Here is an 18,113-nt window from a genome sequence, read left to right on the forward strand (position 1 = left end):
TAGCTGTCCGTGATTCGTATTTAAAATATTAGTAGGGATAAGAAAGATAAGTGAAGTCCATCAAGAATGGCCAGAATGATAAATTGTATCTTTTACTGAGGTGTCCCAATAAAGAGTATCTATCTATCTTGTAGCGATCGACAGGAAAGGTTTAGGTTCCGCAGTGAACTCCTGTGGTAGATAAACAAGTACTGGTTCTAACAGGTTCTGTTGTCCGCAGATCGGTGGACACAACCCCCGCCACGCTGCCGTCATGACGCTGCACTGGTGGATGCACTGGTTTTGGGTGACGACGCTGCTCACCATACTATGTAAGTTCATCTTTATCCTTTATTATTTATATTTAAAAGTCCCACGAAACTAGGCGCAGCCGTTCAAACGAAGTTACGCTCTCATTGATGGTAAGTTGTCTCCGTAGCCTATGTATGCCTGCAATTTCAGAGGAGTTACATGTGCGTTGCCGACCCTAACAATCTGCACCCTCGTTGAGCTCTTGTAACCTTACTCACCGGCTGGAAGCAGGAACACAACACTTTCTGTAAGGCGGAGGTACTTCCCCAGTTGAGCTCTGCTCTAGATCTGAAGGGAGATTACACTCACAGTGCTCATACCTGTCTGTTGTAGTTTAAAGACATACCCGGGTCGAAATAACATTTTTTCTCATATAACAATTGAAGGCATGTTTACAAAAACAACATATGTAACTATGTGGATTTATTTTAATCCTCACATCCGCTGCTGTTGTCATCGCTATCTACCTCCAGAGACGACGATTCTTGACACGTTGGATATAAAATGGATTGGTAGAATTGATGGCTCGATGGTAAGACCAAAAACTGCATCAATTTCCTCAAGTCGCGTACTTTGTGAGAATTTAGGGGAAGTGAAGACTCATAAGCACGTTTTAAATTCAAGTATATTATATTTAAAATTAAGTTTTTTTACGTGAACCTATACAGTTATGTTCTTTTTGTAAAAAATAATGTAGATATGTAGTTTTTGTAAAATGGGTATATTTTTTAGGACTGATTTTGGACAATGAGGTCATTTTTGGAGACTATCTTTTGCTCTACTTGTAGATCCTGCTTAGACGAACGCTATGATACCAATAACTCAAATCCGCCAAAAATGTTAGTTATATTGTTTTTGTAAACATGCCTCCAATTCATATTTTTTTCATATAACAATTTTAAGCCAGGAAAACTTGACCAGACATAGACATATGTTACATGAATGTTCATGCTTCATGTAATTTAAGCATGTCTTTTTAAAATGAAAGCGTAACTTCAATTGTTCGCGTCTTTTCGTGTGACTCGTAAACTTCAGCTCCGGTGTTGGCGACAAATGTTTTCGAGAGGCTGATGTAGTCGAAATTAATTACAACTGACAATAAAGCATGCAATTAATATACTCTCGGTTAAAGCTGGTGGCTGCTGGTATTAAGATTTTCAGATACTCTCACCTGAAACCTAGTTACGTTGACGAGATTTTGTAGTTTCTTGTTTAATTAAAGATCTTCATTTGAACAGCTAAGTACCACAACATTTATATGTGGGAAAGAAAAATCTAGAACTAAGGTTTTAGAATATTTTAGAATAATAGGTAAATAGATATAATGCTACATTGGAACATCCTTATTTGGAAAACAAAGGAGGAAGACAATTAACTCTAGAGCAACCACGATAACTGATACCAGCTCGAAATGTAAAACTTCACACGCGCAGTACAAATTAACATAATACTCGTACAATGTTCAAGCGCAGAAATTTTCTATTGTGCCTATGTAGTAACTGTTAAACTTGTAGAAACAGAAAACTTGAAACAGAATATGCAAATCATGACCGTGAGTCTGTCACAGAATGGATCGTAAAAGGAGCCATTTACGTCAACGGCGAATAATTCGGCATTTTTGATGGACTCGCATGCAGTTCTCAATTTTGCTTCTCATATTTTATGACTGGATATAGTGGAGATACTGAAGTTACATCAAGTATTCTGCTGGCTGCCATCTCGTAGCTAATCAGGGATTGTATTATAATGAGTTGAGGAGTTGATATTTTGGCAAACCAGTATTTGAAGTAAAAACTGCCCAGAGTTATACTTACCTACCTACTGTTATTCGTATATTGGCGATAGCCAAGCGTTTGATTTATTTACTTTCTTACTTTTTACATGCAAGATGAGGAATAAATGTAAAACTAAAATCAAGGGGGGTATAAGTACCTGTTAACTACCTTACGAAAACATCCGTGTAATGTGAATAATGTAATGTATCTGATTGTGCAAATTAATTATAATCATTTTAAATCCATTTTATCTTCTTGCTCTATTCTTCTAGACCTATTTCTCTCCAATTACGCACATGTTGCTTATTTATTTTTTACCAATAATGGTTTGCATGAAAGGCTACACTCGATAGCTACAGGAATAAGAGCTCAAGAGAGCAAAGTTACGTCTTAAAATGTTCTACATTCCGTCTTACACAGGTTTTACTATTTCTGGTGACATTCAAGTCTTTCCTTTATATTTAATTCTTGGCTAAAATTATCATTTGTCTTTTTGGTCCTTATAATGATAACCAAATGGAAAAACGCACAAGTTTGGTATTAGGTCAAATTTACATCGTTTGTCTTATTTAGTGTTATATTCACGGATCGAAGTTCAAAGTTCATACTATACTTTATTCATGTAGGATGTAGGCCTTGTAATAAGCACGTATGAATAGAATTACATGTATTATCTTAAGCCAATTACCAGATCAATTTATTACGCAAAATTTTAAACTAAATATTTCACGAAAAGATCGTTAAAGGACAAGGACAGTGCCTATCTAAAATCATAGCTGTTTTTACAGCGTAACATAGTATTTATTGTCTCAACTGAAAATAACTCAACATTATTATTTCCCAGATGAACAAAAGACGATAAATCTCAATAACATCTATTTGGAAGCTAAACAAATCTGTGGGGAGCGAGGGCGCGGAAAAGTAACACTTTTTCTTCCAGACTAGGGCAAAGTCCATATCTAATGTATCAGAAATTTTGTTCACTTGTCAAGTTTTCGGCTTGGCCATCATCAGGGGTCCTAATCACGATGACAATCATTGAGAAACACCAATTGTAAATATTGTAATTTAATGAATCATGTATGGAAGTAATCACATAACTTTTTGTAGTAAGTATGTGTCATACCGATACCGTTACATTTTTGAAGTCGAAACTTCTTTCGGCGCATTGGGCATTTTTTGAGGTAGGAAAAAACCATTGAACTCGCGACACTGTTACCGTTACCGACACCTCTGTATTTATGTACATATGTGTTGTATGTACGTACCTACGTACGGTCAACCAATTTGATTCCTAGGCCACTATAGAACCATGTCATAATGACTTCTACGACAGTGGTTATTGAGTGATGCATGTCATGTATAAGGTAAGTAGAGTAGTTAAAGCGGCAAGGTTCTATAGTGGCCTAGGATTCAAATTGGTTGACTGTACATAGATGTTGGCATTTTTGGCGAGTACACATGCATGTTGGCATTTTTTGAGATGGAATTCAAGTTTTCACTTCTGTCGGCACTCCCGGAGTGCTACTGTTTTTTTTTTTTCGATTGGCGTTTATAAATTATCATCTTGGCTACTAAAAACCGACAATCCTTGCCTGTTTTCTATTTAAAAAAAAATGTTCTTAGAATAGAATCATAAATTTACAGAATGTAATCTGGCAAAACTTCCGAAGTGCCCCAATTCGTGATTTTGTTCTGTTCGTATTTTTCTTTACGCACGCGACCTAAAAACATTTCCGTTTCCAATACTGTATAAATCACGAATGCTTGAATTATGGCCTAAAGTCTCGTGTTTACAATTACCGTAATAAGCAGATACTCGTATAAAATATGTACAATATTGTGTTGATGTTATTTTGTCCTTATAAAATTGCTTCTACAGAAACGCATCTCTACTCTTGCTTGACCATAATTCAGTAGCTGTTATGAAGAATATATGTGCCATAAGAATGTTTCCACATTGTCACCTGGCATCTGTTAGAAAGTGCGATAAAGTAGCACCATAAGAGGCCGGGAAACGAAGGGTTGTAGGACTTGCAGGCCAAGTAGATATGGATGGCCGGATAGGGATACGCGGCCGGCAACCTCGTTTCTTGCCGAGATTTGTAGTGCTTTTCTCAAACTTGCAATGAGATAAAAAAAATGTAGTCAATTTGTTTAATTCGTAAGTTTCACCAGCAAAAAACAAATTACGAATTTACTAATAATTTTAGCTACTTTAGTTTTTCTATTTGCCATTACGAGTACACTGTTTAAGTTATTAATACATTGGAAATAGGTTGAGATTATGGCTTTTACCGTACCAAGCTAACTGTAATATACAGTGTGAAGTGAATTTGAAGTAAGTCATGTCAACATTTAATTGCAAGTTTGAGAAAAATTGTATTTTAACTACGAACACTTTTCACGTTTTGTCACATGCAAAAACAAAACATGTTGTTCTGTTCTCCGGTCGGAAAGTATCGACTTTCGGCCCGTTCCTACGTCAGACAGAAAAATGGTACGAGACCTTGGCAAGTAAAGATAAAATCCTCAGATCTCTTTACTGTCCCAGTATGTATGTCCAGTATGTATAGTTGCGGACTTTAATTGTTGAGCCAGTTAGGGTTTACTTTACATTCGACATTTCATACCGTTTGTATTGACAACCAAATTAGCTTGAACCCTAAATGGATCAGCAATTAAAGTCTGTGACCGTACTATAGTAATATTCATGTATCATGTAAGATGTTACAATTGTTGTATTTAGTTTAATTTATAACTAAAAGTTCATTTTCTCCAACGTACTCGGAAATGTTCACCTTATTGTAGCAAAAATAGTACGGGAAGTTCTTCGTTACGGTCAAACTCAAATTAAAAAAATTCAAACAATTATTGTCGTGTTTTAGCGGACGGGAAAGTTATTACTGTATTGTTTTTTTTTACTTTTTACAAATATGTATCCACTAAGAAAAACGCATACATCCAATTAATATAGTTGCGGGCCGCGTCTACACGACCCGGTTACTGGTCAGCATCATTTCAAGCTATAGGATAGAGTCGTCTAAGACCGACGTGTATGATCGTGTGAATACTGCGTAATAAAATCAAAGACTATATAACTTTTATATTTTTTTATGGATCTCATGCTTGCAAATAGAGCTTATATTGCACAATTATATTGAATGAGCGAATATTGAATGGTACTGAATGGCAGAACAGTTGTGCCTTTAACTTAAAAATAATAATTATAGAGGGAAATTGATTTTGACGTTTTTGATGTGAAGGTTTGAGTGATAGTTCATGTTTAAATTATGATTATTTTACCTGATTTCCTCGCATGTGTGGAAAAAATCACTATATAGGCCTCGGCAGGAACAGCAATTCGTGGATTGGTCTTCTTTGACAAAATCGAAACTCATCCACGGATTGCCATTTCCCGGCCTCTGCAATAATGTACTATTCCGTGATTGATCAACGTTATTGACCCTATTTAAAGTATGTTCTTGTATGTTCTTATAGAGGTATGTAATGTAGGCAGACTAGGGAATGCTAACCGGTTAACCGGTTAACCGGTTACCCGGTAATTTGACCAATATTACAGTCGGTAAAATACCGGTAATTTCCAGCCGTAACCGGGAATTTACCGAACGTTGTATAGGCAAATAAAAATATAACAACCTGTTGAATTAGCCCATCTATGTCTTCGTACTTACAAAAAAAACAATTACTACGGTTTACGATTACGAAGAGACACTTAAAATGCTTACTTTTCTGCATCTTATGATCTCGTCGGAGTAGGAACTAGGAAGCAATGTTTTGTGACAAATGAGTGGTCGCTAATCCCTCGCCCTTTCCCTTCTCGCCACCCCTACCCGATCCGCCTTACTATGTTCAGTGTCCTTTGTTTTAGTCTGTAGTGTCAGACAAGTGTGGAATGCGAAAGAACATTTTCTACCGCTGGTTACTTATGTTCAAGATATCGTTCACGAATGTCTAAGCAACGTTCTATATTTTATATATTATTAACAGAATGATCTGATGATGACATGTTCCTGATTCCAACTCCTATCTTAAGAGCCCGGTAACGATTTTAGAGCAAAAAATTTAAATTGAAAGATTTAGTCGTTGTAATTGGACACCTTTTGTTACGTAATATCTAAATAACAAGTATTGGTTTCTATTAGCACGTTTTTTCATCTTGCCTTTTAATAATGAGGTCGCAAGCGTGCGTCCCCGGTAATAGGTGACGAGAAGGGATAGTTTTTAAAAATTCATATAAATTATGGTAGTAAATTATACAAAATGATGTATAAGAACAGTTTCAGCAAATGTTGTGGATTGTTTAAGTATCAAAATTACGTTAAAATTAAGTCAATTTTCAGAGAAATGCTCACTTGTTTTGAAGTAATTTCTGGAGAAAATTGATTTCGTCTAACTTTCATTTACACTACTTCAAATTTATAGTAACAAAAATGTAGTTTATTAAAGTTGAAGTACAGGATATGTGTAATACAAAATTACCATTTTTAGCAGTCCAAACTTAACGAAATTTACAAATAAGATCGACAAAATCACTGCTTTTCGCGCGTTTACCTAAACGTCCATCAGAAAAAAAATCATTACTAATTAAGTGAGTCTGTTTAAATAAAAAATATATATAATGAAAGATAACAAGACGTGCTAATAGAAACCAGTACTTGTTATTTTTAATAGTTAACAAAAGGTGTACAATTTCATGCGCTTAATCTATCAATTTGACATTTTTGCGACTAAAATCGATAACGGCCTCTTAAAGTGTAATTTTAAAATAACTAGTGTTAAAATGATATGAAACTAATCTTGCTGTTAAATATTTTTTTTTCTTATATTTACTAGATTTTAATGAATGTTGATTACGGTTTTAGTTACTTTAATAACAATATTATATTGATAGATGTGTAAATGCAAACGTGTATGACATTTAAATGACGACTGTCACTTTTTTGTTACCCTTTGATTACTGCGATTTTTAAAGAATTAAAAAAGTTTAATGTTGCTTATTTAATGTACAAGATCATTTCGCTTTGAAATGATACATGTTTGATTTTTTATTTAATATGATTAGTAAATATATCTTGTTTAATGTTTATAGTTTATTTTCATTATTTTGTTTTGTCGATGTTTCTATAACGTGCTGTTGATTACTTTTAAAGGTTACTGACGAAAATAAGGACACAATCAATAATAATGCAAAATCAATGTTTTTTATTTCATAAACGTATAACCGGTAATTTACCGGTTAACCGGTAAGTGGGACCTCGCGTCGGTAAATTACCGGTAATGAAAAACGCCCGGTTATTGCATTCCCTAAGGCAGACCAGTGGCGGATTAACCGAACAGCAGAAAAAGCATATGCTAAGGGCCCCGCGCCTAGGGGGGCCCCGCGCTCCGACCCTGACCATGCGATTTCGGCACGCGGAACCGGCCAAGTTCCAGGAGAACTCGCACTCCGCGGATCCTGTACTACCACATTTTATTTACAATGTATTTATTTCGTAAGTCGGTAACAATATTGATCAATTATTTGTTATTATCCTGTCTATTTTTCTTTATAAAGATTCCAACTATAGAATTTTTAGGCTTACGCAAAGACCAAGAGCAGAGTTTAGCATAAAACCGAAGGTGCAGAGTATCTCAAAACTTTTGTGCATAGCTAAGCTGCAGGAAACAGCAGAGCTCGGAAACGAACAAAAAAAGATACTGTGTTTAAAAACATATTAGTGAAAAGCAAGGAAGGGTGATTTATTAATTAATTATTATTTCAAATAACAAATTGCACCTTACAGCTAATGCCTAATGATGATCAGCTTTGAGCCCGTAGTAGGCCAAAGGACGCGATCCTCTACGGCTGGCCGGGCGCCCAAAATATACCGAGTTGCTGCAAAGCCGTGATGCATATTGTCTGATTGTCATAAAAATAAAACAGCGGGGCCCCTATGCAGGGCGTTGTATTCGCATAGGCCGGATGTAAAGTCGCACTTTCGAGCAGCAGACGAGCCGAGATCACATCGGTTCAATTCCAAACTCTGTTCTCCTACAATTCAGCCTTTGCATTGTGGCGCGCCGCGATAGAACGCTCCGGGCCTCCGCCCTTATACCGAGCTCGGCCTACGGCCTCGTTCACACTCTGGCATTGGCTCTGCTTTCCTGCAGCTTGACCTTCAGCTTCGCACGGGAACGCTACGAAATTGGGTGGTCTGGATATTCAGCTCGTGGAGCTCAGCCTTCGGCCTTGTTTTTTGGCTCACTTAGCCATTAGTTCCCACTTCTTAGGTCCGACTCAATTTTAACCAATTTTTACAAGCTTTTATTTATTATACTTAATAAATAATAATATTGATGTTGTTAAACAGTATCCCTACATGCTTTTATTTGACTTGCAATACTCGTAAGTTGTTTTCAAAATCTGCAAACCATCTGCAAATAATTTTTTTGACCATTTGTCAAAATTTGGCAAAATTTACCTGATCTGATGATGAAAATCGAAGGTAAGGACGAAACCTATATAAAAGAAAGGAACTATGATAAAATAACACAACTTCATTAAGATTAGGCTCTTTTAAAATGGCTAAATAAAAAATAAATAAATCTGAATTCCTTCAAATTAACAAATAAGTAAAATACTCCGGATTTTAAATAATGTCATATACCTATACTTCGTGTCATCCACGAAGACGCGCCCCGCTCTTCTTCCTAATCGCTTAAAGTACAAATCTGCAACTTTTTGGCAGTGTATTATACTAGTAAAAGGTTGCACACCACACTTGTAGGTACTATAGGCGATTGGCAGGAGGAGTGGGGCGCGTCTTCGTGGATGACACGAACTACAGACACAAAAAAACATTTCTTGTGTAGGGGCTCCGTTAACTTTTCTTTTTATTTTATTTTTACTATTGTTACCATTCAGTCAATAAAGGCCAAACGGGGGCTATTAGTAAGTATCATTTACATTACATTACAAGCATAAGGGACCTTTGCAGCGCTAGGTACGTCTTTTTAGTAAGAAGAGAAGATTTTTTGCAATAACCCAAAAGCGACTAAACCGATCATTTTCGCTATAGTTTTCATTGAAAGTATTTTTTCTTTCTTTCGGAGCGATTATTTCCGAAAATAATAACTTTATTAAAAAAAGGTTTTTGGAGACCGTTACTCGTTATGAAAGACCTTATCCGACCATACGCCGCACTACAGGGTCAAAGCAAAAAAAATCAAAGAAAAAACATTTTGTATGGGAGGTATCCTAATTTTTTTGAATAGTTTTTATTTTACCCGTTCTTAGTAATGCATAATTTATATATCCATGCTAAATTACAGCTACCTAGCACTAAAGATCACGGAGCACACCCTCGGACAGACGGACATGGCGAAACTATAAGAGTTTCTAGGTCACTACGAAACCCTAAACAATACACTGCATAACATGTTAAAACTAATCGAGAACGAGTGAAAAAAATTAAAACATCTTAAAAATGTTGTGACGGTACTGAATCCTCGAGGTGCGAGTCCGACGTCTCTTTTTTTCAAACCAGGGGGCCCCGCTACTATTGTGCTAAGGGCCCCGCGCCTTCTTAATCCGCCCCTGAGGCAGACGTCAATTTAAAAGATCATTAGTAAATATGTATCAAAGCGATAAACTATGTTATTCGTATGATCCGTACATTCCGTACCTTAAAGTAATCTAAGTATACGTAAGTACAATTTTGTAAAATGTTATAAGACAGATACCTAAGGAAATAAGGAAGTAGTAGTGGAGTGAAAACCTTAAGTGTGCAAAATTGATTTTTATTTATTTATTAGTCAAGGAGCGGCGACGAATCGAATAAAAAGAGTGAAATAAGCTGTTGAAATTGAATCAAATGAATCGTAAATAGAGACTGCGCGTGAACGAAACAATTATAAAAGCGTGGAGCCTCCCGGTGCGGCGTCCGAACATTAGAACTAAGTTTGATATTTATTTGACTTACTCTCGGTGCATGTCTCACACTTTGGTTGAAAATGGTTGCACAACCGGTCTGGCCTAGTGGGTAGTGACCCTGCCTATAAAGCCGATGATCCTGGGTTCGAATCCCGGCAAGGGCATTAATTTGTGTGATGTAAACAGATATTTATTTCTGAATCATGGGTGTTTTGTATATAAGTATTGTTTATCTATATACGTATGTCTATCGTCGCCTATTAGTACACGCTTTGCTTAGTTTGGGGCTCATCTGTGTAAGATTGTCCCCAAATACGTATTTATTTATTTAATACAAGCACGGGTGAGATACCTCCACCGTTCGTCGTATTCCTCACCACTGAGTGTCGTGAAAGGCGCGGAAGAAGGTATCTGCATCATTTTCTCTCATACAATCTTTCACCATCTGTTTCTGTCTCTAGCGGTGGAGGGAGTTGTGAACTGTAGAATCAAGAGCGGTGCGGATGTGGTCAGACCAACGTATTGGGCTGCGTCCAGGAAGCCTTTTACTGTCTACTTCTCCGGTCACAATAAGCTTCTTGATGTTGCCACCACCTTTCCTTGCAACGTGACCGAAGTATTCAACAGTTCAACATGCATACATTGTTGTTGAAATACATTGGGAATAAAATATCAATAGCATATTGAGATAAGATATTTAAAATCAAAATGGCGCTCCCGTCTATTTGGATTATAATATCGTTGTTGAAAACACGGACTGCCTTTTACGAGCGCTGTCGTTTTAACTTAAATATTAAATAAGTCAAAAGGTTGAAAAGTCTTCATTTATGATGTTTCATAATTGGAGAAATTGAATTACGTTGACGAGACAGGAATGGATGTGACATTGACGACAAAAAATTGAATATCTAATGTTTTTGTAATGAAAACCTCGAGGAAAAATATATTGTTTTGTATTTCTGACAACGAATATGGCGTCTGCAATCTACGATGCGTTGTGCGAAAATCCCGGGAATATTAATATATTAGAATGGCGACTGCAACAGCGTTGACGCGCGAGATACCACCGTCAATATTCTTGATACATTTCATTCAAATCGTTGTTTCAATGTTGTTGCGATTAGCATTAGACTAGCGTATTTTATCAAGGAGATTGACAGTAACATCGCCCGCGTCAACGGCATAGCATTAACGCCGAAGCCGCTGCAGCATTCAAATATCACGTTTCCTAAAGACTTGACTATAAAGCTCTGTGATGTTTTACTTATAAGATCATGAGATATCTAACAGATGTACTCGTAATAAACAAGCGCACCGGACTGCGACCTTGGTCCATATTTTTAAACATAAACAAAAATATAAAATTATACACGTTAGTATTTTAAAAGTAAAACTCATTTACCCTACGTGATTTGTTTGAATTAGTGACATAAAAAAAAACTAGAATTCCCTCGGAACCTGCATGAAATAAGATCTTTTTCGAGCAAGTGTAATGAAAACATTATTTAGAAGTCGCTCAAAACTTAACAATTCTGCAATTTAAAATGTATGAAATGAACTTGACTAAACAAAAAATCTGGACTCGTTTTAATGGTTTTATAACATTTTTTCCTATTTAGTTTAGTTACACTAGTTAGTAATGTTGAGCGCCAAGTAAATAGTATGGGGTTCTTCAAAAAAGGAGTGTACAGGTTTTTAAAGGGTCGGTAACGCGCATGTAACACCTCTGGAGTTGCAGGCGTCCATAGGTTGCGGTGACTGCTTACCATCAGGCGGGCCGTATGCTTGTTTGCCACCGTCGTGGTATAAAAATAATAATATTTAATAAGCCAATGAGTCAATTTGGCACATAGATTACCTTCACAAATAGAGCAAAGGAAGCGAGGAGATAAAATTACAAATGTTTTTATTCCATACAAACGTGGACCACCCTGGCGGTATTATTAAGTCGAATAACACACACACACACATGTCGATGTCGACATGTTTCGATCCAATTTTCGAGGATCTTCTGCTAGGGTAGCGGCTACTGCTTTTCTTACCATAAAAATAAGGAGGTTTTCTGACATATTTGCTTTACACTTTGGCGTTCACTGACTTTTTGATTTTGACGTTATTTAAATACATGTTATGTTTTCGCTGACCACGTGACGTAAGTAATGGATTATGCATAATATAGACTACACCTGTGTCCTAACACACGAGTGCATCTGCTGATTAAATCGTTTAGCTGGGGCGCGTCAATTCCTGCTCATAATTAACCTAAATAGATACCTGTACGTAGTTACCTAGTCATGACACGACACAAAACTACATTGTACTGTTTATATTGGTGTGCTGTCGGAAAGTTTCCAAAATTGAGAAATTTTCCACATGGAAAATTTCATGATACTTCTCAAACTTTTGTACGGGTATCGAAATTTTCCATTGCCAAAATGAAAGTTTCTTTTCTTTGCTGTGACATTTACCTGAAATTTCCGAGAATTTTTCCTACTTTTTGGTTATGGTTCCTCAACTTTTTTTTTCTGCTCATTTACTACAATATAAATCGTGTCATTCACGATGACGCGTGCCTTGACTCGTATTTTCATATTATTAAAGGTTAGATTTGACAAATTTGCGCGTCATCGTGGATGACACGAACTATACGCATAACGCTTTTCATCAACGTTTCGGAACCTTAGTACCGGAGGTCTAGCAAAATGAAAATGTAACTGCATATATTAGTGCCTTTTTGTAGACACTAAAATTAATTACCCAATGTCGGTATAAATTCTAATGCGTTGGAACAACACAATAAAAAGAGCTGCTGTTTGGTTCCAAATCTCAATCGAAATAAAATAAAATATAATATAATCATTAAGCTAATTTTACGGCTTAACTCACGTTTTTGTAGTCACTCGCGCGACAAATGCCTACAACGAGAGCGCAAGACCTTTCCCAACCGGTTCTCTCAGCGTGCGCGCAGCGTGCGACACGGCGCGCAGCAATACGCGAGGCGCGGCCATCGTGAACGCTACTCGCACTGTTAGTGCTTGAAAAAGGATAACTAGGCACTTTTAACCATGTATCGCGAGTGACTAAATACACTTGAGTTAAGCCGTAAAATTAGCTTAATGTTAGTAGGTATGTCTCGCGACCGTTTAAATTCGAAAATATAACCATTTTTTTAAATTTTAAAGTTATTGGCAATACCCTACAAATGCAGACTTAAGTACCTACCTATCTACCAATGAGAATGAAGTACCTTTTTGTATACCACGTCTGTGGAAAATAAGTATACATCCGAATGGTAAAAAAATGCCATACTAAATAACGTTCAAAACTCATGTCAAACACGCATTGCTTCCCTTTATAATCATATTAATCCTATTCACTCCTATACTGTATTTTCTTGAGAACACTTCGATACCCACGACCATTCTACAATTATTTATCTAAGTAAGTAAATCCAAACGAAACTAATAACCAACGCGCTCCAATCTGAATTGCAAATGTACAAACATTATGTATGTCCCTAATTGCTCCTACTCGTAATCCCAACTCGTCGGCGCATCTCGTGCATGCATGTGTGTTTATTAACTCAAGTTAAAAGCTGGCTATAGATATCCGTGAAAATCTTTGAAATGTTTTGGTATTTAGAAGTTTTTTTTTTTTTTTCAACATTGTTAATATTTTACTTGCAACTTTAATTCATTACTTTTTGGGTTAGCTTAATCACCATCATTATCTTTCCCTTGTCCCCTTCATTCTGGAATCGACGCAGCATCACTTTTTCTTCCCTACCTCTCTATCAGTTTCTTTTCATATTATCTCATAAGTTTACCTAAATATCAAAATAATGTCACTGGGAACTTATTAATTCGTACAAGGAAAGAATGCCGACTGCAGGAAATAATTTTAAAAAAATTTGACAGAATCTTCTTAATATAAAGTAAAATAAACTCACAGATAAATCTTTTCTTACTAGAATTTTAATTTTGAAATCATTGAGTTGAATAAAACTCTTTGAATAAGTAGTCAAGTTCAAAACCTTCACCAATCAAGTGACACTCCAAATAAGCTGACACAAGTCTGAAAAACCTCAAGTGCTCTCTCGCTCAACTCAAGATCAATTTTACATTGTTAATGTATGCAAATTCGTATATTATGTAGAATATGTAGGCATCTTCGTAATTGCGCCTAGTCCATCTTTCTATTATGTATCGCAGAGCTTTCCATTTGCTAATCTCTTGAGTATCTTATACTAAACCTTCATTGCGTAATACATTCTCAAATGGATTAATGTAATCTGTAAAGCCTTATAGACTGCTGATTTATTCCGTTGCTGGGCAATGACATCTCTCATAAATTACCAAGAGTATCTTTTTAAGATACCTTCTGTCAAATACCTCGATAAAATTTTAATTTGTCATCACATCATATACACCTTCCCGTTGCACGTTTAAAATTCAATAATATAATCGCTCGTCAAAAGATACTTTCTATATGATATGTTACGTGTAGAGCCAGCTTTATTCTTAGTCCTAAAAGTTTCTATATTCGGAATAAATCGAGCGCACATACAACACGAGAATATTGAACGAAATTGTTCACTCGATATTTTTGAAATGTCGCTACGTTTAATACGTTGTGCCTTATATATTACTCTTAGCCTAAAATAACTTCTGTAAGTATTAGGAAGAATTCAAGCGCAAATACAATATGAAGTTATTGAACGAAATTGTTCACTCATTTTTTTTAAGACGCAACGTGAACTTGTGACTTCTAATAGTGTTAACTTTACCACGAAAAATAAGCGCAATTGTATGACGTCGAGTTGCAGAAACCAAGACCGCGAGTACCTATATTGTTAACTTACATTTCGTCGGGTGACAAGCAACTCACTAATTCCAAAAAAATAAAAAATCAACCTTATTTTAGTAGTAATATGGTTCATTATGACTATGAACTTGTGATAATTAGTGAGTTTTGCTTGTCACCTGACGATTTTATGTACTTATCGAAATATTAGTGAAGGTACTTTATCTTAGTTTCAAAATAGGGAATCAGCTTTTACGCCTTTTTAAGAAGTTCATTCAATCTTTCATGAAATCACGTTCAGCTAAAGTCTGTTCTGAATCCACTACAGTTTTATAAAGTTTCTCTCTAGTTGGTGTATCTAAAATTGAAATCTATGTCGAATTTTACTGTTTGTTTCTACTCGTTGACTGTAAGGGTTGAATTAAGATTTCGTATACCAAAACTATAATTTATTTTTCATGTATGGGCTCCCAACTTAACTATAACATTTCTTGCGATAATCTGTAGTCAACTATTTAAAAAAATGACCTATCACGTGCCGCCGCGCGACGAAAGAACGGGGGACGGATATGTCTTATGTACTACATTTTTGTCTACTTAGGTACTTCCCAATTTTCATTACTTATTTACATTAAAAAAATATTATTATTGATGAGTCGTAGGAAAAGTATTGTGTACAATAGTAATTTAATCAAGCTTTTCAATCTCGTACCTCACTTAGGCAACTCAGCAAGCTTCGTTGCCTAAACATGGTACTAACTGAAAAGCTCTGTCATATCACGATTGTATAAAATACTATCTGGTACCCGGATTATTCATTCCTATGAAAACATAAGGAAGTGGGATTGAGTTGGAAGTGTCGAGTAAAGAGGGATATTTCCCTTTACGTTTATTTAGTTATATTTGTATGACTGTGTCTTCAGTAAACTTGAGATCTATGTTAGCGTAGTTAATTTACCTAAAAAGCAAAAGGTTACTGGTTCCTTGAGGGTTACGGTATTAAATCTTAAAGCTTAGTCATGTTTTTCATACCACTAATCTTAAAAAGCAGTTACTTAAGGCGGTATGTATTGCAATGCAACCTTATGAGGTACAGAACATTACGGCCCAAAATATGAAATTTCCTAGATTGAACGGGCGCTAGTAATTGGATAAATTTTTTTTCGTTGTCTTGTTTCCGACCACTCTGTGATGCTTGTACAGTCAGCGTCAAATACTTCGTAGCAGTCAAAGTGGCCAAATAGTTCGGTACACCATACTAAATATATGGTGTACCGAACTATTTGGCTACTTTGGTTGCTACAAAGTATTTGACGCTGACTGTACCTATGTCTTCAATCAAATAAATAAAAAGTCGAGTGCTATTGTATGTCTATCTAGCTGTAGATTATACTTTACATGAGAAAAATTTAAAACAAAATCTCATCTCTTACAAAAAGCTTCACTCCGTCATATTTTTTGAGGACCAAAAACAAGACAGCGAAATTAATTTAGAACCACTTAACTTTAAAGGGCGGTCACAATCCACTGCTTGGTTAATTAATGTGGCACTCAAAAAGGCCCACAACACCACAATAAAAATAGATATTAGTAATATTTCATGTCATAGTGTTTATTGGGGATGATCTACTTGTTATATACGTTCAAACTCGTGAGCATCGTGCAGGTGAAACTAATCCTTGCCTAATAAAGCACGTAGCCTGAGAAATAGCACATCTCGATGCTCTATAGCAAAGGGCACTTGCGTCACAGTTCAAACCGTGATTAGTGTCGTGACTTACTGTATCCATGAGAATATTTTTATACACTCACAATATATCAGTATAATTTCGTATAACGGGTTTACTTGACTGTCAACAATTTAAGGGAAAGAAATTTCCCCTTTTCGAAATAGATTGTGAAGTTTTCGAGAACATTTCCAAGTTTTTCCATTTCCAGTTATTCGTTTCCCTTTTACTATTTGAGCGAGTAACTGTCTCAGGAGCAGAATAATTTTATCCCACTAAAAACATTTTCATGTAAACTGTTACCAAGACGAAACCATGAGGCTCGCGCTGTCAAAAAAATATCAGATCTTGTGTTTTGCCAAGCTTCTAAGCCCTATCTTCACACAGTCAAAATATGTGACTTGGCCGTTTTATCGCTTTATGCACTATTATCTCAGCTAAGTCGTTTTCTTCCGGGTATTTATCAGATAGATAAGCTATTTTCCTAAAAGTATTTTTTTTTCACGAGCCACTGCACCCCGCCAATACAAATTGCCTAATAACGTAAAAAAGAGCCAAATTTTTTAAACAAGTAAATGAAATGTGTTAAACTTACATGAATCGCAAAACAACATGAAACATTGAACCCCTCTCTGTCACAATTTACAACATTAACCACAACCCCACGGGACCAACTCATCGCAACGAAAACATGACCCAGTTATGTTTCTGCGGTTTGATGGCAGCATACAACAAGGGAAGTAGACAAATACTTTGTGTTGTTTTTGTTTTTATTTTCAAGGATCTTGTTATTACCACTTCCCATTTTTAAAAACCTATTAAAAGAACATTATTTGTCTATTTCATGAAGGTCCTATACTCGTATTCTTTTAAACTCGTTGTCGTTGTTATGGCTTCCTTTGCCATTTATATATGTATATATATATATATATATATATGCATATATTTTTTGTATATAGTAATAAATGTAGTCTATCTTAACTTTATATGTGTAGTATATGTATTATATTATATTTTTACTACTTTTTTCTTTATTTTTATTTGCACCACCCGTTAACTTCGCTTCGTTCGCCATCTCACTATCTGAAGGTTGTCTGGAAGAGATCGCTGTTTAGCGATAAGTCCGCCTGTTGTTACCTACCAATGTGTATATTTTATCAATTTCTGTATCTGTTTTTTATGTAATGTGCAATAAAGAATTTTATTTCCTTTATTTATTTTTGGTCTTAGGCTAGGTCATTTATAATATGAATATAAAAGTAAAATATAAAAACACTCACAAAACAATACAAAATATATATAAACACATTACAAAAAACCTAACCTAGGGTGCCGCCAGCAGCGGGGCAGGGCCCAAGCTGCCGGTGGTCAGGGCCGCAGAGAGAGGAACCGGCGGACTATCCGCGCCGTGTCCAAGATCACCGCCTTCTGCATCTGACCCTTGATCCAACCACCTAGCTAGAGTCTCTCAAGGTGTTGGTCGAGACTCTTCGCTATGAGACCGTTCGCTGAAACGACTATCGGGACAATGATCGTCGAATCAACATCCCACATGGCGGTTATCTCGTGAGCCAAGTCTAG

The 18,113-nt window shown here is 36.0% G+C and overlaps 1 protein-coding gene across 5 annotated transcripts in view; it reads left to right on the plus strand.

The window, feature by feature from the left end:
• Window positions 1-18,113, plus strand: part of LOC133519304 (uncharacterized) — a 171,363-nt gene that overhangs the window by 117,871 nt on the left and 35,379 nt on the right. For all 5 annotated transcript variants that reach the window (XR_009799612.1, XM_061853334.1, XM_061853337.1 and 2 more), the window contains one exon: window positions 221-311. Coding sequence is in view for 4 of the 5 variants with exons in the window: in XM_061853334.1 (XP_061709318.1) it covers window positions 254-311 (58 nt within the window). In the remaining variant the exon portion in view is untranslated. The remainder of the gene's footprint in view (window positions 1-220; window positions 312-18,113) is intronic.

The sequence above is a fragment of the Cydia pomonella genome, chromosome 6 (genome assembly GCF_033807575.1).
Source record: "Cydia pomonella isolate Wapato2018A chromosome 6, ilCydPomo1, whole genome shotgun sequence".
Classification (NCBI taxonomy): Eukaryota; Metazoa; Arthropoda; class Insecta; order Lepidoptera; family Tortricidae; genus Cydia; species Cydia pomonella.